At 41.1% G+C, this 22,500-nt stretch overlaps 2 protein-coding genes across 20 annotated transcripts in view; one reads left to right on the plus strand and one right to left on the minus strand.

The window, feature by feature from the left end:
- Window positions 1-15,312, plus strand: part of LOC108157385 (diacylglycerol kinase eta) — a 41,206-nt gene extending 25,894 nt beyond the window's left edge. For 2 of the 8 annotated variants that reach the window (XM_017289416.2, XM_017289420.2), the window contains 9 exons: window positions 5,568-6,416; window positions 6,483-7,027; window positions 7,092-8,007; window positions 8,091-8,225; window positions 8,290-8,730; window positions 9,056-9,790; window positions 11,579-11,783; window positions 11,847-13,042; window positions 13,109-15,312. In XM_017289416.2, the coding sequence (XP_017144905.1) occupies window positions 5,568-6,416; window positions 6,483-7,027; window positions 7,092-8,007; window positions 8,091-8,225; window positions 8,290-8,730; window positions 9,056-9,790; window positions 11,579-11,783; window positions 11,847-13,042; window positions 13,109-13,417 (5,331 nt within the window). In that variant the 3' untranslated portion in view covers window positions 13,418-15,312. Of the gene's footprint in view, window positions 1-5,567; window positions 6,417-6,482; window positions 7,028-7,091; window positions 8,008-8,090; window positions 8,226-8,289; window positions 8,731-9,055; window positions 9,791-10,660; window positions 10,784-11,578; window positions 11,784-11,846; window positions 13,043-13,108 lie in introns of all 8 variants that reach the window. The other 6 variants (XM_017289422.2, XM_017289418.2, XM_017289419.2 and 3 more) reach the window with 6 other exon arrangements.
- Window positions 15,313-16,933: 1,621 nt separating this feature from the next.
- Window positions 16,934-22,500, minus strand: part of LOC108155825 (formin-J) — a 29,800-nt gene continuing 24,233 nt past the window's right edge. For 7 of the 12 annotated variants that reach the window (XM_017286922.2, XM_017286921.2, XM_033389923.1 and 4 more), the window contains 4 exons: window positions 21,354-22,034; window positions 19,342-19,566; window positions 19,172-19,285; window positions 16,934-18,666 (listed from right to left, as the gene is read on the minus strand). In XM_017286922.2, coding sequence (XP_017142411.1) covers window positions 18,410-18,666; window positions 19,172-19,285; window positions 19,342-19,566; window positions 21,354-22,034 — 1,277 coding nt within the window. In that variant the 3' untranslated portion in view covers window positions 16,934-18,409. Of the gene's footprint in view, window positions 18,667-18,865; window positions 19,286-19,341; window positions 19,567-21,353; window positions 22,035-22,500 lie in introns of those variants that run through there. The other 5 variants (XM_017286927.2, XM_017286928.2, XM_017286929.2 and 2 more) reach the window with 3 other exon arrangements.

Here is a 22,500-nt window from a genome sequence, read left to right on the forward strand (position 1 = left end):
CCAGTCTTCAGAGCAGCTGCTTCGCCCCCAAAAAACATTACTCGTTCGTTTTGCAAGTTACGCAGCATTCTCTCCCCTGCGTATCCACAAAACTGAGTTGATTTCCAGAGCTAGAAGGCCAGGGAGTCAGCAAAAGTTATGGCCACAATCACAAATATTTCCTTAATTGAATGGTGGATTTCCATCCTTGTTTATTGTTTGACAAAAATCAACTTTGGAGTCAACAATATTGGATTAGACTTCCACTGATTGCAGGGGTGGGAGTGTGAAAAGTTTTGAATGCTCTACCAAGAATATAGCCAATTTGCTGAGTTCAAATGACATTTGCTTTGTCAATTAGTGTTTGTTGGTTTTGGTTTTAATTAAGGGTTTGCCAAATGTACCCTTGTTGCTGTGATGATGTGGCTTTTATGGATGGGTTGGCTCAAAAAGATTGATGAGAGATTTCTGTGCAACAAGCATAATTAATAAATTAATGTGTGTTGTCATATGTTTTGTCATGTGTTCTGTTGAAAGCATTTTCAAATGTAATTTGAATTGCAAAGCTACTCGTATATCATAAACATTTTAACATTCATGTTCCAAGAAAACTGTTCAAAGGGAAACCCAAATGAAAAGCGTACAAAGCCAAGCATTGGATTATTAGTTTTTCCTTTTGTTGGCTCGTGGGGAGGCTCTGTTCCCAGCAGTTGGAATATGTATAAAAATTAGAAACAATCACGAGAACCTGTGTGTGTGTGCCAGGTAATTTTAAAACAGTCTCCTACCCAGTACTCAGTCCTAAGGTCTGCTGAAGGCTGTGCACATGTCCTTGAACTTTGAAATTTTCCTCAACGCAGAGAGAGAAAAACAACTCATAACATTTTAGCCATATAAATGTTTCGTGGCAGACAAAAAGAAAAAATAAAAAACTCTGGGTGGAAAAAAGTTGCCAAACAACGAAGCCAAGGGAAATGTGTTGATAGTCTTTGACAAAGTACTTAACTTTAGTCGAGCTTATGTGTTCCTGTTCCTGGCCCTCGTTGGCCAATTCCTGGAAGCCTCTGAATAGACGATAGGAAATCTTCAAATCCGACAAAATGTTTTGTATGAGCTCTCGCTCATAAAACATAAATAGAAATTGCTTTCGAGTACTTTTCATTTCAGCAATTACAAAGTCAATTTAAATAGCAATTAGGGAAGTGTTTCTCCTATTCATAGAGTACGAAAAGTTAGAGCTATGTATGTAGTCAGCCTGTGACATACATTTCAAACTCTAATTAGGTACATTTTCAACATGAAAGATTCTCAATTGCATATGAAGCTAATGCTACAAAGAGTCTAAAAAGTAACTCCAACTATTTGCCTGTATAAAACATTGAAAGTTATGGGAAAATTGAATGCTACAGTTTTGAAAAGCTAACAACTATTTCTCCGAACAAAAAACAATACAAATTCTAAGACAAATGAATGATTCAATAGCTTCCCAGGTATTTTTCCACCTGAAACTCTTCCTATTGTCCTTAACGACAATTATTTCTCATACAAAAGACACCAACTTTTCCATTGAGAAAATTCCACGAACATAGAATTTTTAAAGAACTTTGGCAAAAGTTTCAAGAAAATTTCAATAGTACATATACGAAAACTTTGGTCAAACAGCCGAAGGCCCTTTTCCACCAAGGCGGCTATTAAAATTTCAAAAGTTATTTAAATATTTCTTTTCCTTCGACTCTGCAGTGATAATGAAAAAATAAGTATGGGAACGTTTATCTGTCTCTCGGGGGGCTTACTAAGAAATAAGCCATGGAATATACATAAATATTTACGTAGATATATATATACAGATATACATATACATATACAAACAGAAGACGTGTTTTTGGCAGAGACACGAAAACGGTTTTGATGTGCTCGCTGGGGGACAATGCGGCGTATGCGTAATTTGGCTGCTGTTGCTTCTTCTTGGGCTTCTGCCTGTTCTGTTGCTCCTTGTCATGAATATTTGGGTGGGCACCACATCGGTGTTTGGCCCTAATGAATTCTGGCATATGTCGCCTTGGGTTTGAAGTGGCACAGTGGTGTACAGTTTGCCCTTAAAAGTAAGTAAAGTAATTCAAAATTGTAGGTTTCCACCTTGAAAAAAAAGTTTTTAAATATTCAGATGCTTAGGTTGCACGGTGTGCGTCAGCTTCTTTACACTTAAGTTCTTTGAAGAAATGTTCAAGTTCACTTAAGAAATATTTACCCAAAGTTGAAGAACTTCCAAGAATGAGTTTTTTTCAAAAACACACCTCAAAAATTTCATGAGGAACTCCTTCACTTCTTGTAGAAGAGGCTTCAGCTTCACCTTTCATTTGAGTATCAGAAAAGGCTCAAAGCATTATGTTACATGATAATCCAGACCACTGTGCATGTATCTTAGCGGTTTGCTTTGTGTTTGTTTGTGTGATTGGAGAGCGCGACCTGCTGAGCCTTCGAGATGAGGCTGCGGGTTGTGTCTATAGCTTTGAGCGATTTACGATAACACATACCAACCGAAACCGAAAATTTAATGCGATTATTTTGGGGTGACACTCCCACAACATCCAGCTATCCACCAAAAAGACCTTAATGGCTGATATTGACAATTGGAAACCTCCAGGCTGGCATCACGGGAACAACTGATTGAAGGCCGATTTTAAATGAGTTAATTCTACTGTTTAAATAGCCAATTAATCGCTCAAAAGTTTTGATCCTTTCCATTTGAATGGCACTCATTGCGCTTGTCTGAACCACAGTTTGCATATGCCGGCGGTCATAAAATATTTTATTGATTGGAATATTGGAACACGTATATTTTTCCTCGTAAAATGTTAGCCAGAAGTGGAATCTAGAGACCTGCATTGTATGTCGCCCCCATTCGCATAGCAGTTAGCAGCAGCTGTCGCTGCCAGCTTATATTGTGTTCCGTGCCCTGTTTTTACGGGCACTCTCTCCCACTTTTCTTTTTTTTTTGTAGCTTTGCAAATGGAGACTCGCGGCGATGACGATGCCATTGTAGCAGCACCACACACATGTTAGCAAAAGCGCAAAATTGCAATCAGACACCGTTGCCGATCGGGTCAACACAAAGAACTAAAACTCGGTGGGGCATACACAAACGAGAATTTATTAGCCCACAGATTGGTTTTCGACGCCGAGAGGTGATGGCCCAAGGGGCCAGAACCGGCGTAAAAAGTGTGAGCACCATCAATGAAATATGAAAATGTGATTAAAATGGTAGTTAGCGAGAAGAGACTTTATTCTTTGAATAAGAGATTCCCAAAGAGAAACCATTTCATGTTGTTCTTTAATTTAAATTGAATTACAGCCACGGCATCCATTAAATGGCAGAAAATCCACTCCTTAAGCCAATAAATTTTACCCACATTTCAACAAGAATAAACCTCAAATGGCCCCAAAATAAATCGGAAATGGAATGCAGCTGCAGTACGAATAAATTTTCCAGTTTTCCTGTGGCAAAAAGAGAGGATACGTGCGGGCTTGGGTAATTGGCGGCTGACTGACAAACGAACCGCACGCGCCGGATTTACGCTTAAAAGCAAATCCATGTTGCAAATGTCAAAGTCAGAGAGTGAGAGTGAGAGTGAGAGGACGGTGCACCGTGCCCGGGGCCAGGCTCAGGCTCAGGCCCAGGCAACATCCCAGACCCAAGGCACGTGCATTGGGAATCACTTAACCATTGCACATTAGACTAATTGAAAAAACAGGAAAAACGACAGACATGGGAGACAGGCAGAGGCGGCGGAGAGACAGAGGTCGTTAAAAGGCCACAGTCAGGCCATGAGGTTCGATGGGTGGTGGCGTTGCGGCTGTGGTTGCACATTAATTGCAACATTGAATATGCAAGCAGGCGGGCGCGCCCGGGCGGTGGCAACAGGACCCATCCAACCGTGCCAGACCACTTTTGATTGCAAATTCCAGGAGCTATGGATGGCGAATGCAGGGGCCCCAAAAGCCTCAACTCAGAGGCAGAGTCGGTTTGTAATTAATACGTTTAAAATGTAATTAGCGTTGCGGTTACGTTCCGACTTGAGGAGGAAGGAGGTTGGGGCATCGTCTTCTGATTCTGGCTTTCCTTCGGGGGGCACAAGCATGATTTATTGATGCAAATATGAAAGCCTTAAAGCTATATAGAGCTAAATCCGGCTCGATGGTTCTGGTTCTGGCTTGTGGCCAAGTCTTGTCGCCACTTTGGCCCCCAAGTCGATTGGCCCGGAGAGCTCACTTTGCTGTCACAACAGAGACCGACATTGTGCGGTTTATGACATGAAGGTGGGCCAATTGCACTCGCTCACTCTCTTTCTCTCTCACTCTCTCTCTCTGTTTCCCACTTGGAACCACTCTCAACTCAGTGAGGTCGTCGGTTGTCGTGTCACAGCTCCTGACATTGGCATGTCAACCGGTCATTGTCATAGCTCTTGGTTAAGTCAACTGCATTTGGCACTGTGAATGGCGCCTGTGGTGCCTTGGAATGTGTGGTGTGTCGCTCCAGAGATCACATCCTGTAAATGTTGAATACCTTTTTCCCTGTTTCAAAAAAACAACAGAAGAGAAAACTTAATTACGAAATCTAATTAAAACTGAAATTAATGGGTGTTGAAAAACACAGTCATAAGTTAACCGTGTCTAGACAGGAGACCGGCAGTCCATTAAGTGAATAAAATACCTTGTTATCCAACAAACTTGACCGCAAATGCTATAAATATGCAACAACAAAAACCAGGGGGAAAAACGCAGAAAAATAATGAAAATATCGCTGTTGTGGATGGTATGCAAGGATATGACCATCCGAAGGACATGTGCGTCATAAATTCAGGGCAGAGAACAACCCCATCATAATCCGCTGAGGTAACTCACGGCAGTTCCCCCCTCTGAAGGTCGAAGGTTGGATATATTAATTATGCTTGCTACTCTTGTGTTTTGTGTTGGGGCGGGTGGGGCTATGGTTATGTTATGGACACTTCAACGGGCTTATACAGCGACTTGTCCTACTTAGGGGCTTGGCACTGGAATTCGCTTATGTATGTCTCTGGCACTCAGCTGTCTGCGCATTATCCTTTAGCAGGAATACAGCATTAGCATATTAATGATGCCTCCGTCTACACTAATAAACCCTCATTTGATTACACAACTAATAAGCTGTCCCCCTCCAAAGTATCCCCCATGTGAGGTATGGTTTACGTACATTACGAGTACGAGAACGGTATGTAATTCAGTTTCAGCTGTGGGCTAAGTCCAAATTAGTGTTGTTACATATTTGAGGTTACTGCCAGAAAGAGAGGACTATCCCAAGGAGTCCACACGACACATTTTTGGGTTTCATCTTTATCTCATTAAGAGGAAATTTCAAAGGGCATCCACTACTTTCTTTATTCCTCTCTCATGTTTCAGCTCTTGAAGCATTCCTTACTACAGCCTTTTGCTTTGCATCTTAATCCCATCTTAAGTTGAAGTCTTCCGCTTGGTTCCTCTGAACCGTCTCTAGTCGATTCTTTTCTACTGTCATTTCCCGTCATATTCTCTAATACCATGTTCTCTTGCAGATAATCACACCCACTCGCTCTCTGGTGCTTTGCGCCGAATCCAGACGCGAAATGGAGGACTGGCTGGGCTCCCTGAAGACGGCCACGGCCCCGCAGCGTCCGCGTGGCGACAGCTTTCTCATCGAACAGCATGACATTCTGTCGAATCACCATCACTGGTATGCCACCTCGCATGCGCGACCCACCTACTGCAATGTCTGCAGGGATGCGCTCTCCGGAGTCACATCCCACGGCCTCAGCTGTGAGGTGTGCAAGTGCAAGGTGCACAAGCGATGTGCGGCTAAATCCATTGCGAATTGCAAGTGGACAACGCTGGCGAGTGTGGGAAAGGACATCATTGAGCAGGCGGATGGCATTATTATGCCGCATCAGTGGATGGAGGGGAATCTGCCAGTGTCCGCAGTGTGTGCCGTGTGCAAGAAGACATGCGGCTCTGTGTTGCGACTGCAGGATTGGAGGTGCCTCTGGTGCCGGGCCACATGCCATGTGGCCTGTCGACCACAGATGGCGGTGGCCTGTCCCATTGGACCGGCCAAGCTATCCGTGGTCCCGCCGACCAGTGTGCATTCGATCAGCACCGATGATGCCTGGGATGTGGCCAGCCCCAGGGGCAACTTCTCGCCCCTCCTAGTCTTTGTCAACTCCAAGTCCGGCGATAATCAGGGCGTGAAGTTCCTGCGACGCTTCAAGCAGCTCCTGAATCCAGCCCAGGTCTTTGATCTGATCTCAACGGGCCCGAGTCTCGGATTGCGACTCTTTCGACACTTTGAGATGTTTCGCATTCTGGTCTGCTCGGGCGATGGTTCCGTGGGATGGGTCCTAAGCGAAATCGATCGTTTTAACATGCATGTGAGTCTTCAAACGAAACAAAATCCTATCCTCACCATAATTGTATCCTTAAACTGTTCTCTGTAGAAACAATGTCAGGTGGCTGTGATGCCCTTGGGAACTGGCAACGATCTGGCCAGAGTTTTGGGCTGGGGCTCCAGCTGCGATGATGACACCCACTTGCCGCAGATTCTGGAACGCTATGAATCTGCCAGCACCAAAATGCTGGATCGCTGGAGCATCATGGTGTTTGAAAAGGCTATTGCAGTCCCAAAGATACCCAAGATGTCGATCACCACGGAACAGGAGGCCATGCTCACCGGGATGGTGACCTCTGCGAACCACCATCTGCGCTTCATTGTGGAGACGAATGATACCCAGACGCTGATCACTTCGACCCGGAACCTTTGCGACACCGTCGACGATCTGGTGGGTCGCATCTCAGAGCATCACAAGGAGGACGAACAGCTGAGCGTCAAGTGCGATATCCTGAAGCAAAAGTTGAATATGCTACTGGATGCTCTGCAGGAGGAGGAGATGGGTGCCCACAATGGTGATGATTTGATAGCCACCATCAGGAGTCTTATAGCGCGAAGTATTCCGTCTACTCCGGGAGCCAATCCATCCTTACTGTAAGTCCATTTTAATCGGTTTCTTCTAACTTGCTTCTCTACTTCTCGAATTTAACCTCTCAAGCAACCCAAACATATCAATCGAAAAGACCGAAAAAGATCAAATCAACTCCAAGGAACGTCGAAACAGTCGCTCATTGCGATCCAGCGAAAAGGAGGCCCTCCAATGCCGAGCAAATAGCGTGAAGCGAGCCATCTACAATGTGGTGGAGCATTCAGAGCCAGGCAGACCCAAACGCTATCAGCGAAAGCTCTCGATCACGCCCTTTGAGTCCCTCAAATTGCCAACTAATACATCTGGCGACTCCACTCCGTGTGGCTCCCCATTGCCCATAATACCTCCCATCAATATTATATCCCCCACGATGGAGACCTCTCGCCTGACCTGCATCTCTCCGCTGCCGGACACCCGCCGTGATTCGGTGGATGAGAGCTTCTTCAACAGCATCAATCTGCCAGCTCCACGGCAATTCGCGGACAGTCGAAGGAGCTCAGGGGTCGATGTTATCCAAGAGATAGAGGAGGGGGCCAATGGGGAGACAGTCTATCGCATGGGCCGCATGTCGCTCAGTGGCGGGGCCAACATTGACGATGCTGGCAATCGTCTATCGCCCAGCAGCGATGGAGGCGACAACACGCCCACCGATCGCAAAGTGGACTTTTTGAGAGTCCCGATATTGACAGGCGAGCCTCTGGTGGATCCCTTGTCCAACTATCGACCCGTGGAGGTATTTGAACGCACCTATTACATGACCCGGGAGATGGACAACGCCAAAGATAAGGAAAAGGAGAGGCTCTTGAGTCAGGAGAGCAGTATTTTAGATGTGGAAAAGGAGGACAACATGCTCACCGAAAAGCAGACATTGGTACACACTTGTAATCTGCAGGTACCCGGCATTGTCGTAACCCCCAACTCACAAAATGTATACTCAAGCGCAAGTTTAACAATCATTGACACCGATACCGCACAAACCACCACTGTACGTTTGCCATCTTCCAGAGGAATGCCATCTCGAATCATTCAATTGATATTCATTCTTGATTATCCTTAACTGTTTTCTAGGATCAATCATCTTCTGATGAGATGGCGGGCGAGGCCAGCGACGTGCTTTCGGCCATTAGCAATGAGGAATGCAGCGTAGCCTCGGAGATATTCGACAAGCAAGATGCTGGCCAGACTTTGGGCGACATTATACAGGTAAAAGATAAATGGATTTATGGAGGAGACATGTTTTCAACTTCCATTGGGATTCCCCTAACAGAATCTCGATGCCAGCAACTTTACGCACATCGATTCGCCCGAGACCAGCGATGAAACAGAGGCCATGCCTGGCGAGAGTATTATGGATGACATCAGCTCCGTGCTGGGCCACGATATAACCTATGCCCTGCAGGACACCATAACCGATGACACCACCACCCTTTGCTCGGAGCATGTGGGTCCCCCGAAGCCGCCACGCAAGAAGTCGCTGAGTGCTTTGACCCACACTCAACCGCATCCCAGGAGGCGCAACTCATCGCCGCCCAGGATGGCCAGGCTCGCCCGGATGGATAGCGATGATAATCCACAACAGTTTGGTTTCGAGAACATTGTGTTTGAGATAGACAATCGATGCGATGATCAGAAAATGAAGGAACCGCCGCGCTACTGCAGTTTGGCGCAGTTCGTGGAAGGTAACGATATAGCGCGTCAGAGCTTCAAGGTATGTCTTAGATCTTAGCTGGGGGTTTGAAAACTTAGCGTGCATTTGTATGTAGTATAAGGAGTATACATATATATAGAGCTATTATATGGTGTTATCGGAAGTACTCAGACATGGCTACTTATGGTAAAATCTTTGTTGCTCTCCGTTTGCTTCTTTTTTCTTCAAAACTTTTTCTTTTTGTTCGTGTGTATTCGAAACGAAACTTGCCTCAAATCAAACTCTAAACAATCCTGCAAAACCACCACCACCAACATATAAATCCTGTGCCTCCTGTGCTACTATCCTCGATCGACTACTCTACTACTCTCTCAATGAACAAAAGCGTCCCAAAAAGCACACTTCACTGAAAAAACCGAAACCAACTACAACCAATGAACAATCCTCCAATCAACAGCAGCTAATGCTAATGCAACGGAGCAACGAAGGCAACGATCCAGCCAACGATAAAGAAGACACCGACGATATTGCAAGCGTGCAAACGCCAACGAATGTGCCCCGTGTGGCAATGCCTTCGAGCGAGGATGAATTGTCCACACAAACGGCGATTAAAATAGAAATACACGATGTTGACTCGACAGCTGTGCGCAATTTGACCAGCAACATGAAATCGACATCGCCCACGAAGAAATCGGGCCATGGACAAGATGTAAAGCGCATTACTTTTGATGAGTCGTGTAAGAAAGAATCCTTTGATGATGTAAATCCCAACTATCCACAGATAAGTGTTGTTGTCAGACCGCCGACACCGTTGCGCGGCGACTGCATCAAGCCCGTTGCCGTTGCTGCGCTGTCTGCCACCTCTACCGGTGGCAGTGGCGGTGGCATGGCCATGGCCTGCACTAGCCTGCTAGGCGTTCGCGCCATGAATGCCTCGGAGATCCGTCGGCATTCAAGTCATGCGCCCAGCAGCCTGGCTGTCCGTGAATTCGACAAGGACAAAGATCGCCGTCACTCCGGATTTAATCCCAATCAATTGACATTGGATCCGGAGCATGCGCGCTTCCTCAGCAGCTCTCCAGCGGCCAGTCGCAGGATAAGCTGTGGCAGCCTCTTCAAGGTAAGTCTCCCGCCCATTGTCCCCATCCTCGACCTCGACCCCCGCAAAATACCCCACATATTTGACTTACATTGGCACTGCATCGTCGGCAAAGCGCGGCAAAGCAAAACAAGTTTTGAAGTATGTGAATCGATGGTTGTGTCAGGCGAGAGCAATTGGTGTCAAGTGCAGAGTGCAGTTCTCATACAGCCACACACTAAAACAACAACAACAACAACAGCGACTGTAGGTAATTGTACTTATAAGTAAACGCCACCACCCCACCAGCCACAAGAGAGATTTCTGTGATTATATCTGCTGGACCTCAAATTCAATGATCCATCATCACAACAGGTTTTTAGTTTAGATTTTACACGAGTTTTGTTTTGGTTTTGAGGTTGTTTTACAAGTTTTGTGCGACTGAAAGGAAGATTTTATGAAAAGTAATGCATTCATATGCGTAGTCGAAAAGAACTTTAAAAAGATGCCAAGAAGATCTACACGTTAGAAAAACTCATGCTATATTCCAGGGTCATAACTCAGACGAAATAACTGATTTCGTTTCCATTTTAATCGCACAAAATCAATATTTAAACACCTTTTAGTATGATTTGCCACATTACTTCTGATTTAGCCACCGTTACCACGTTTAAGTTCCTCGTAAAATTATGAACCACAACCAAATCAGAACCGAAAAAAACATCCATGTATATGTTATACAAAAAAGCACAAAAAACAATTGGTACGTATTTCAAAATTATGTCAAAACTATATAAACTTATGATTTGAATATACTTAACCTTCGAACCACACACACAGTCCACATAATGTACTATATGCATAAACACGAACAATTTTAAAAGCTACATCATACTAAATGCATTTTCTTAGAAGAAAAACCAAAAGGTTGCCACGAAACGGGGCTATGGATTGTTCAGAGTTCGGTTCTTTGTGGTCGCCGAACCAGATATTCGCCTGGCCACTCTGGCGCTTATCAGGCCGCTCATACCTCTGGTAAGCCGGTCCCACATCCGGGGAAAGGGATCTTCAAAATTTGATCCCCAATCGTTTCTGCGTTCCTTCGTTCGTTCGATGTTTAAATCCCCCAGCAATTGCCGCAAACATACCGATCCATAAAACAAATTGAATGACAAAAACTTCGGTGTGACCGAGTTGTTAAAGCCCTTTACAAAAAAGCTTTAAAATGTACAAATTGTCCGTGTATCAAAGCTTAACTAACTTTCTGTGATTTTATTTTTTGTAAAGGGTGATCGAAAAATGTGAAAATCCTCTGTACAAAGCGTCTGTTCCAGTTCCAGTTCCGTTCCAGTTTCCTCATCACCTGCGTCAGTTTCGCTTTTGAGTAGTGTTGCAAAGTAACCAAAAAGTAACCAACACTAAGAAACAAACAAACCGACAAAACATGTAGCTTCTGCTTACCCGCTATCTATTCAACCTACAGCTATGATTTTGTTTAACTTTATGATTAATTTATTTCTTTCAAGTAGTGCGCTATGTCCTGTTAAACGCTCTGTCCTCTGTCTCTGTTACTCACTCTCTGTCGCTCTCCTCTCTCTCTCAAAAAGTACTTACCAACAACCCTGCGAACAGTAATTGCAAGTCACACAACACTGGCACACTCACCCACCAATCACAACCACAACCACCACTCAGAGTTTCCACACTCGATCACATCCACATGTTTCTTTGTATCGTAGTTAGTGCTGACTTTCCAGTTGCTCCTTGACACGTACTCGATACTTCGCTCTGCAGTGAGTCCCCCATGTAATCAATGCCTCTCTCTTGCAGCCGAACGAAGCTCTTCCCAATCTACAGACCCTTAAGGGCTCCAAATCGAGTCTGTTCATGGGCTCAACGCTATTCGGCTTCGATCACTTTGCAGCTGGTGATAAGGACGACAAAGCAGGGAAGGACAAAGAGAAGACTCCCACAGAGGAGACAACCCGAAAGTTGCCCATCATCAATCCATTGGTTCGACTACCCAATTGGCCAAGTAAGGATAGCCTGCCTATCTGTCCCGAAAGCATAGGTTCTTAATTTGTTTACTCTTCTTTAGATCTCGCTAATGGGGGTGGCTTCATCTCCAAGTGTCTCCTGGCCAATGCCGATACTTTGTGTGCCGCAGTCAGCCCATTGATGGATCCGGATGAGACGCTCCTGGCCGGCTACCATGAGAAGTGCGTAATGAACAACTACTTTGGAATTGGTATCGATGCCAAGATCTCACTGGATTTCCACAATAAGCGCGAGGAGCATCCAGAGAAGTGCCGTTCCCGTGCTCGTAATTACATGTGGTACGGGGTCCTTGGCTCCAAGCAGCTGCTCCAGAAGACCTGCAAGAATCTCGAGCAACGAGTGCAGCTGGAGTGCGATGGACAAAGGATTCCCCTGCCAGAGCTGCAGGGTATTGTTATATTGAACATTCCCAGCTTCATGGGTGGCACAAATTTCTGGGGCAACACCAAGAAGGACGACATCTTCCTGAGCCCCAGTTTTGATGATCGTGTGCTCGAGGTTGTCGCTGTCTTTGGGTCGGTGCAAATGGCCGCCTCTCGGCTGATCAATCTGCAGCACCATCGCATTGCCCAGTGCCAAAGTGTACAGATCAACATACTGGGCGACGAGGAGATACCCATTCAAGTGGACGGCGAGGCGTGGCTACAGCCACCCGGCATGATCCGCATCCTGCACAAGAATCGGGTACAAATGCTCTGTCGCAATCGGAGTCTGGAGCTCTCCCTCAAGAGCTGGCAGGAAAAGCAGCGTCAGCACAGCATTTCAATACAGAGGGATGCCTCCTCCACCGCTTCAGAGCACGCAGTCTCCACGGATGAGGTGATCTCCGAGCGGGAGTGCTATGTCCTCCTCAATTTCATCGAGGCTGTTAGCTCTCTGGTCAAATGGGTCAAGTTCTTGATCATCTCCCATCCCGCACTCCAACATGATCTCTACTGCGTGGCCTGTCGTGCCAGTGAGGCTTTGGAGAGCATTCATCCTCAGGGGAAACTCCTCGAAGGTCCGTCTCTTCGCACTAAATTGGTGGAGGTGATTGATTCTTCGCGTCAGCTGTACGACGATGCTTGTACCTTGCTCCGGGATCGTGGACATAGTCTCATCCTCAGAGAAGACCTGGAGACGAAGCTGAGTGCAGCTCTGGCCAACATGGAGATGGAGTTGAAGAAGTGCTCGGTGCAGAAATGTATAGATGGCAAGCTACGGGCATACTTTAATGTTCTGGCGCCCAATGAAGAGGTGAATTTTGACAGAAATTCATTCGATTATACCCACAATTGTAATCTTTCATTTCTTGTCATCCAGCCCGATGGTCGTCGCAAGTCCAGACCCTTCTGGGTACGCCTACGCTCTGGATCCACCGCTGGACAGCAACAGTTCAAGGTACCCATCAACAACACCCGCGAGGCAGCCAACAACTGGAGTGTCAACGAGGTGGTCACCTGGTTGGAGACTATGCAACTATCCGAGTATGTGGATAGCTTCCTGAAGAACGACATTCGCGGCAAGGAGCTCCTCACTCTGGGTCGTCGTGATCTCAAGGATCTAGGGGTGGTCAAAGTGGGTCATGTCAAGCGCATTCTCCAGGCCATCAAGGATCTCAGTGAGAATTAAAAATTGCATTATGTATAACGAATGGTTCCTGTTGTTAAGAGAATTAAGGATACGAGTAGTGAAGGTCTACAACCGGCTAGTACAAAGAAAATCAGTCTTCGAAACGTGCTCTTAGAGTTGGAAGAGATATGAGATATGTATATGGATATATGTAGATGAGAGTGTATAGAGAGTGTACAGGGAGAGTTCAGAGAGTGGATGGGATTGCTATTTTTTTTAGAGGGGACAACCAATGCATACAACAATCACTAATTTTTAGGCTAGCATAGCTAATGTCATGGGTATGCGGGAACCAGAGCGATAAACGAAAGAACACGACGATAACGATAAGAAAAACGATAAACGTAAACATAAACGATACAGTTTACCGATATTCTTATATATGTTTAGGCATAGCTGAGAAGTTTTGTAAACAAATTTCTGCTCTTAGAATTGTAAGATACCCCCGGAAGGAAAACAAAAACTGAAGTAATTTTGATGTTTTATGTGTACTTATGTCAAATTCAAGGATTACTCAAAAAGTAATTGACAGTTTAACGAATTTAAACGTAGTGGCACATGCAAGTATTCAACAACAACCAAACATTTAGCTTTTAAGTGTTTAGCAATTCAGCCCCAAAAACCTAAACCTAATCAAAATAGCAGTTAGCCCGCAGTTAATCCTAACACTTACCTTTTGAACAAAATCCAAAATAAACCTCATCAAAATAATCCCCAGATAATCATCTAACCTTATGCCTAAAACACAAATATGATTCTAAATTTAAAAGCAATTTAAATTTTACAAATGCAAAATCCAATGATATGCATTTCAAAAGAAACCCCCAAAACAAAACAAAAACCAATCTCAACGTTATATTAAATATACTTGTACTTATATATAGTTATTGGAAACTAAATTTAAATGTTTACCCCCTACTGATGCTAACCTTATGGGCATATACGAGAAGCATTACTCTCGTAGAAGCTGCAACAAAGAAAAGTCTGTTAAAAGTGTCATTTTTTGTGGTAACCGAAAGCAACTCTAACTTTTTTTATTTAAATGAATTTAGTTGTTAAGTCCAGCAACGTTTTTTCAAGCATAAGTTTAGGTAAGAACCCTCCCCTGGGCGGGGTCACATTCCCTGGTGCCGGATGCCAGGGAAAACCCCCCTTAAGAACAAATTCATTTTTGGTACTATATACAGAATATATTTCTATATATAGAAATTTAGCTAGCATTGGGAACACGGAATTGGGTGTTCGAAAAAACCTTTTTGGTATATCTTTTAATTGTTTAATTTTAAGTGAAACTAAAGAAACCGACACAACTTTTATCAAACAAAATGAAACGTTTAATTGTTAAGAACAAAATTGTGCTAAATATTTTGATAAGTCAGCTCCCTTTTCGATTTGAACCATTACGTTGAACAATTTCTCTTCCCAAAATATACTACATATACATATATAGCTGCATAATGAGTAGGTTTTAGGTAGTCCACAGATCTACATGACCCCCCTGTAAGTGCTCTTCAAATGCTTGCTCAAATGCCTCCCATTGAGTGAGTTTTTGAAGTGGCACACCCCCAACATCCTTCCGCAAAGATAGTGTATATATAACAAATCACTTGAGCGACGTCTATAATATTATATTTTTTGATATATAAGTATAAATGAGCCCAGACCAACTCGATTGATTTGTTGTAGTCCCAAAAAACAATCCTTGTACTATTTCTTCTGTCCCCAAAATGCACCACTAGCAATGCCCATGATTTTTAAATATTCTGACACATATTTGTGAAACTATTTACGCTTACGATTAATCTAAATAAATTATAAATCAACTTCAAACCCTAAATTAAGATTAAAATCAGGAACTATAATAAAACAAACCCTTGATATAATACGAAAAACAACTAAAACTAAAATTAAAAACAAAAATAAACGAGTAAGAAACTAACGAAAAACACATTTAAAACATTTTTTCGACACATGTATTTTCGAGCAAACTTTAAGAAACTTAAAAACAAAATTAAATGCAATCATAATACAATTGAAAATAGTTATAATTTATATATTCTAAAGTATATACATATATCTGATCGGCTATTAGTATTTTCCGAATACAAAAATTTTTAAGTTAGACCCATTATCAAACTCTAATCATTTCTCCTTATTTTACTTTCAAAATACTGTGATAACAGCTTTCTATATTCCTGTACCAAACCAAAAAATCTAATATTAAAACATAAAAAACGTAATATAATTATAATAATTCATAAAGTGCAATAATAACTGAACCCAAAGTCTTATAGTTCGTCTACAATCAGTTAAATTAGGTAATGCCTATGAAAACCATTTACCAGCAATAAGTGTTTAACAAAGTGTCTAATTAATTAATGGAAATTCAAATTTAAAAAACCCGAAAACCGAAAAAAACCTTTCAGCTAATATATAAAGCTGTCTGTCTGCAAAAATACTTACAGTCCCAGATAAAACCAGAAAAACACCGATGATATTGTAAAGTTAAAAGCAAAGCCATATAGCAGATAAATACGAATAACTACTACCCACAATAATACAGCAATTATAATAGAGAACATTTTCTTGAAGAAAAACTTAATACCAGCAATAATAAAAACAAAACACAACAAAAATTTAGTTGTTTTATTCTAGAGTGGGAGCAGCCTTGAGGATAAGTATGAATACAAATTCAAATTCCTTGATATATGTAGTTCTCTACAACTGTTACTAAAGGCCTCTCATCCTATCTGATAAAGGCGCTGGAACTGGAACTATAGTCTAATTATTTTTTTCCCCATTTAAAAAAGCATTTTGTACAACGTTTATATGGATTTTTCATTTATTTGATTCATACAATTTTTATAATCAGTTTTACCATCACTTCTTTTCTTTTGGTTTGGTTTTTGCTTTTCTTTTATTATATATGTTTTCTATTATATGATTCTGTTACTTCTTCGTCCAAGTACATATATAATTATATTATATCGTGTTATTTAGCATTTCTATCAAGGCTATTTGGTGTGCCTTTCTTTTATGACAATTTCAGAAAAAATCATCAATCGGTTTTGCATTTTTTATTAATTTTATATAATGGGTCTTTGTTTTGTTTTTTATTTAAAATTTGAGGCGCATTGAGGCGTGAAAGTCAAATATAGTTCTCATTTTGGAATGTCTCAAACGGAAATAGACTTATTTGTGACCCTCATATAAGTAGTTCTAAAAATGTATATTGGTTTTTGAAGAAGCCTTTTTTGTGGTGCGCCTTTGGTATTGATTTTGTAGTGGGTATACTTTGTTGAAGTTTTTGTGTTTTATTATTTCTCATTTCATTTCCTTGGTAAACAAGCTAGAATGCATATCAAGTTTGTTCTTAAGTAGATTCATATTAAAGTTGCCTAAAATTTGTTAAATACGATAGTTTAAAACTAAATGAGTGTCAAGTGTTCTACTTGTTTTTTATATCCAACTGCAACTGGAAGTATAATTCAGTTTTTGTGTGTGCATGTTCCTGTCTTTTTGTTTGGGTTCTTTTGGATTTATCGAAGATTGCCAGAGAGTGTCATAAGTTTTCTTAATCTTTTGTCTCTAACTAATGCATTTTGGATTTATTCAAATCGAATGAGAATTAATAAACAAATACATTTCTGCTCTGCGGTGTGGGGACACTTGTAATATCTTGTTACTATTCATAGGGTTTCTGTAATCAACTCATCATTTTCAACTAACAAACAGGTCCATTCATGAAAAACATATACAAATATTCAACTGTTTAATAAATACCATTGAACTGTCTTTCTCAACCATCTCCTACTTCATTTTTTTTGTGATTTTGGTTTTTATTACTATATTTTTTGTATTAAAAAATATATAGACAAGCAACAATTAAGCTCAATACTGAAGTTAATCACACAACTTATGGGTAATGAAATTTTAACTTCAGCGTACAGGGTATACCTTTCTGGTTTCCTTTTTGGTTTTTCTTTTAGATGTATAACATTTAAGCATTTCCAGTTTCGCGAAGGAAAGTGATGTCTGGCAGATACACATGAGGAAACGAAATCTAACAAAATTCCCATACATCAATCATCAATCAGCATTTCTCAAAGCTATGGCCCTTTGGGAAGCATTTGTTTTCAATCAATTAGCGCTAAACTTTTAATCAAAATCTGAATATCTATCTTTCATATTTGTCGACTATTCAGACATACATATAGTTATAGTTATATAAGAAATGTACGTATGTCTCAAACTAGTTTCACAGCTTTCCAAAGCATTGTCCCTCATCGCATCCTTCATTTCAGTTTTCATTGTGTTTGTGGTATTTCAGTATGTTTCCCGTGTGAGTGTTTTCTTCGTTTTTCTAACCATCATTTGCCATTTCTTTTTTCTTTTAGCCAAAAATGTTTCTTAAATTATTGTTAATATCATCTTTCATTTGTTTTGGTTTTGTATTTCATGTGCAAAATCTATTATCAACTTTTTATTTTGGTTTTTGACGGATCAGCGTAGATCACCTTTTATGCATTACCCAAATATACGGCTTGGTTTTTGCTCGATTAATGAAAGTTACAAAAATGTGAGATATATTTCGTATTCACTTTTTGGACGGGTCTTTGCGGTGATGTTTGTCCCATTTTATATATTTATTTTTATGATTGCATGATGATTTCGAAATATTGCAAAGTTCTCTTGGGGTTTTCAATGCAAAACAACAGTATGATGTTTTTTTTATTGTTTTTTGTGGGGAAAGGCAGTGAAAGTCTTTTGTAGAAAATAATTTTAGTAGGTGTTCATGCAGATTCATGATATTGCTATGAAATCAAAATGTTCAAGCATAGTCAAAGTGGGGATTTCGCATAGCATAGGTATTAAAGAGAGTATTTTTCATATATGTTTAGGTATTGCATAATGTCATTTTTGTTTGTAGGCTGTAATACGTATTATAATTGCTTGCACTTTCATGCTTTTCATGCGAGTGTCTGCTGTCGCCTAGACACTCTCCTCCTTGCTGGCGCTGGTGCCCCAGAATCGATCGAAACGGTCGCGTGCCTTCTCCAGGACCTCGGCCGCTGTGGTGCGAGCCGTCGATCCAGTGCCCGTTGACGAGGACGATGACAGGACCTGATCCTGCGGCTGATCCACCGGCTGCTGCTGCTGGCGCACAGCTCCACCTGGGGCCGCATGGGGCGTCAGGGTCTTGCCATAGACAGCACCTCCACTGGTCGTGGGACTGGACGACTTCCAGGCTATGAGGATGGCAGTGGTTTGAGAGGTTTGGATAGGGGGGGAGATAGTTTTGGAAATAGTGTTTATGTTACGCAAGGATCTACGTTTATTTTTCGATACGCTATGTGATTGGCTTGCACTTTTTAATGTTTTTTAGGGGTTTACAGAAAGGCGGAACTTTGCATTATATTTACGCTTATTGAGAGATTTTGGCTTGACTTTTGCTGGTGTTTTTTTTTTTTTATAGTTTTGTTTTGGGTTTTGAAGAAGTTGAACGTTTGGCTAACGATGATTTCGATTTTGGTATTTTGATGATGGTTTTGTGAGTAGCGATACATACATATACATATACAGATACATATATAAATACGAGTTAATATATAAATATTTGTAAAAGCGATTCGACTTGGTTTGGTTTTTATGGTATTTTTTGTTGGTTGACTTCGTTTTTTTTTTTTTAGTTTTGCTGATACTTTTGGTATGGAAGTTTTTGCGTTTTTTATTGAAGCGTGCTTAATGGCTTACCGTCCATTTTAGCCTGTTCGGTTAGTTGTGGCGGTGCCGATTGTGGTGGCGGTGGTGGTTTCTCCACCGGTGTCGATGCTTTTATCTCGCTCTGAGGTCGGCTATAGTTCTCCCCTGAAAGTAAACCGATTTCAAAAGATATTCCGCACGTAAAGACATGTATACTCTACCATCTTTGACATTCTGGGTAACCGTAAAGGTCTTGCCCGTATCCAGGGGCACGGTCCAGTTCACTGGATCGGGCGAACGCATAATAATCTGCTCCGGGGACTTCACCCGAGTGGGTTCTGGCGGTGACTTCACCAGAGGTTCCTCGGGAACCTCGGGGACCACTGGCGGCTGTGGGCTGCAGCTGGAAATGGAAATGGCAGTCTCACGACCATCCTCGCCATCGTCTGTTGGTTTTTGCAAAATATCCAAAGAGATATATCAATTTTGGCTTTGAATTCATTGTGTGGAACGATTGAAACTATGAAAATAACTTGATTATAGGCGCATTTTTTATGTTTGAGTTATATCTTTATATCGTATATGCTGTCGCAGCTGTAGAACTTCATAAATATCTTCTTTTTATTGTTAAGCAAACTTTGTGATTGAGTTTTTACTGGTTAGTAGTTGTAACAAAAAATCGAAAATGATATATCATAGATCAAACGAAAAATGTTAAGGGAACTTAGGAGAACTTAGGTATATTAAGCCGGAAGCTTAAAAGGCAACAAAATTGTTAGTAGAAATTAATCAAAAAAAAATAATAGAATTCTCTTGCTATTTTTTTTCTTTTATTTTTTTTGAGATTTGTATAAAGCGCACAACATGAAAAACCGGCATGCCACAAATTCACAAACAGACACGCAACATTTAAAAGCGTGGAAGTTCTATAAAATGCAGGGAAATTAGGAGAGGAAATAAAGTTTTTTATGTTTTCTTATGGCTGTTGTTTGTTGGGTGATGAATGTAAGAGGCAGAGACGACAGGCAACAACGACGATATCGACGACAGCTGGGAACGACAGAGTAGTACCTCATATAAAAAATAGCCCTTCATAATATTTCAAACAAACCTTTAAATGTACCATTTCTGTAACTCGTTTGTAATCAGAAATTCTATATTTCTGTCTGGAGAATCGTGTAGAATGTAAGATCTATAAACTTTGATTTAATTTTGTGATGAAAATCTGGTGTAGATCTACAGCTATATCCTGTAACTTTTTCTAGATCATTTCTAAGAAATTTTCTGCTAAAATATATCTCTTTTCTTCTAGTGTCTGTGTCTAGTATTGTGTTCAAGTGTTTCACTGTAGAATTATGGTATTCAAAATCAAACTATGTGTAAGGGATGTCTAGACAAGTATGTTCACTACTTTATAATTACAATATACATACACAAAAAAGAAAGAATAGTAGATTACGAGTACAAGGAGTAGTACACACAGAACAGAGATTTATAGCCATATAGAGAACACAATGAAAAACTACAAATGATGAGACGCATAGTACTATATAGGAAAACGATCTTAATTCAATATGTACATAGAAACACGGCTGGAATACACAACATTTACAAACATTGATGACAACAACAACTAACATTTAATAACAATGCATTTTGCTCTTTGGTTTTAACCACAATTGTTTGCAAGATAAGAATTTTGGGTAATTTGACTGCAATTTTCATTGCATTCAATTTGGATGGTGATTTTCGTGATGGGTGTATTCGAAAATTGTCTTTTTCGGGCCAGTGGAATAACGAGGTTACAATACATTTTTCAACACAATTCTAAACTACAAAATGTTTACTATATAATTTGTAATGCCAATCGATCTAAACACACACATGATTCCACATGGCTCGGAGCTTCGGAACATAAAACATTTATTGGGGGGAGGGCAGTATCTAATTGTGGAGCCCATTCTGATGCCAATTCGGTAAATGATAAAATGGTGTACAAACAGTTTTGGCCAAGGTGTAAAATGCTCAATTATTAATAGCTTTTTTGAGATAGTTTTTTTCATTTTTTTGTTGTTTTTTTTTAGTTTTACAAAAGTTGCAACACAAACATTTCGCGCATCAGATGTCATTTTACAGCATTTTCCGTATATAATTTATGTATTTTTTGTTTATTTTTTGGGATTTTTATTTGAAGAGATTTCAAGATTCAAGTTTTCGGTGAAACTTTACTCACTTTCAGCCAATTTTCTATCCTGACCTGGTACCGTGAGCCGTTTGATGTTGATGGTTGCAGGCCGGATGGGATTTTGAGACGAGGATGTTGCTGATTGAGCTGTTGACTGAACAACTGGTTGAGATGTGCCTTCTCTGACTGTGGCCGTGCCCGTGGCTGCTGTTGATGTTGCTGCTTGTGTTTTGTCTGATGGGGCAGCAGTCTTTTGTTGCTGCTGCTGCTGCTGCTGCTGTTGTTGTTGCTGTTGTAGTTGCTGTTGCTTTTGTTTGTTCTGCTGATTTTTGACACTATTCGTCTGACTACCGCTACCAGCACCAACAGTACTACCAAAACCAATGCAACTAATATTCGATCTATCTTTGTCTGTCTTACGCATTTGCTGTTGTTGCTGTTGCTGCTGCTGCTGTTTCTGCTGTGGCTGCTGCTGTTGTCCCGATGTTGCAGATGCCGCAGATGATTTCAGAATTTTGTTGGATCTGCCGGGTCCATGGGTTGTCTTGGCTTGTGATGTTTGCGATTGATTGGCATGAGGCTGATTAGCATTTAAAGTTGATTTTGTTGCAGATGCTGCTCGGATTGCAGTTGCTGTTGCAGTTGCTGGCGGCGCAGAGGCTACTCTACCATTAGGCGGTGGCAGGGAACTACTTTTAATGCGGGATTGGAATGTTGTGGATAGGGTGGCTATAAAAACGTAAGCAGGTTTTCGGTTTTTTGTTTTGGATATTTTTCGTCGTTTTGCATATTTTTTATTTTTATGATTTTTAAACCGAAAACAAAACGCACATGAAAAAAGTATATGGTTAAAAGTATTTTTTTATTAGAAAAGTTTTCTTTTTGGTTTATGACGAATCAAAAATGCAATCAAAGCAAAGACTAAAAAAATGTCCATAAAATAATAGTTTCAAAATAAAAAAATATATTTGAAATGAACACAAATGAAATTCTGTTAGTGAGTACACGTTTGAACTTAGTTTTTGGTTAACAATTTCTAGTTGTTAGTAGTACTTAAATGGGAACATCTATTGGAACGCTGGGGATTCATTGTTGGCTGAGAATATCTCATTAATTAATACTTTTCCCCTATTTACGTACATATTATTAACAAATATTACACAATATCTAGGGCTGCTTTAAAAGCCAACAACGT

This window comes from Drosophila miranda, chromosome 2 (genome assembly GCF_003369915.1).
Source record: "Drosophila miranda strain MSH22 chromosome 2, D.miranda_PacBio2.1, whole genome shotgun sequence".
NCBI lineage: Eukaryota > Metazoa > Arthropoda > Insecta > Diptera > Drosophilidae > Drosophila > Drosophila miranda.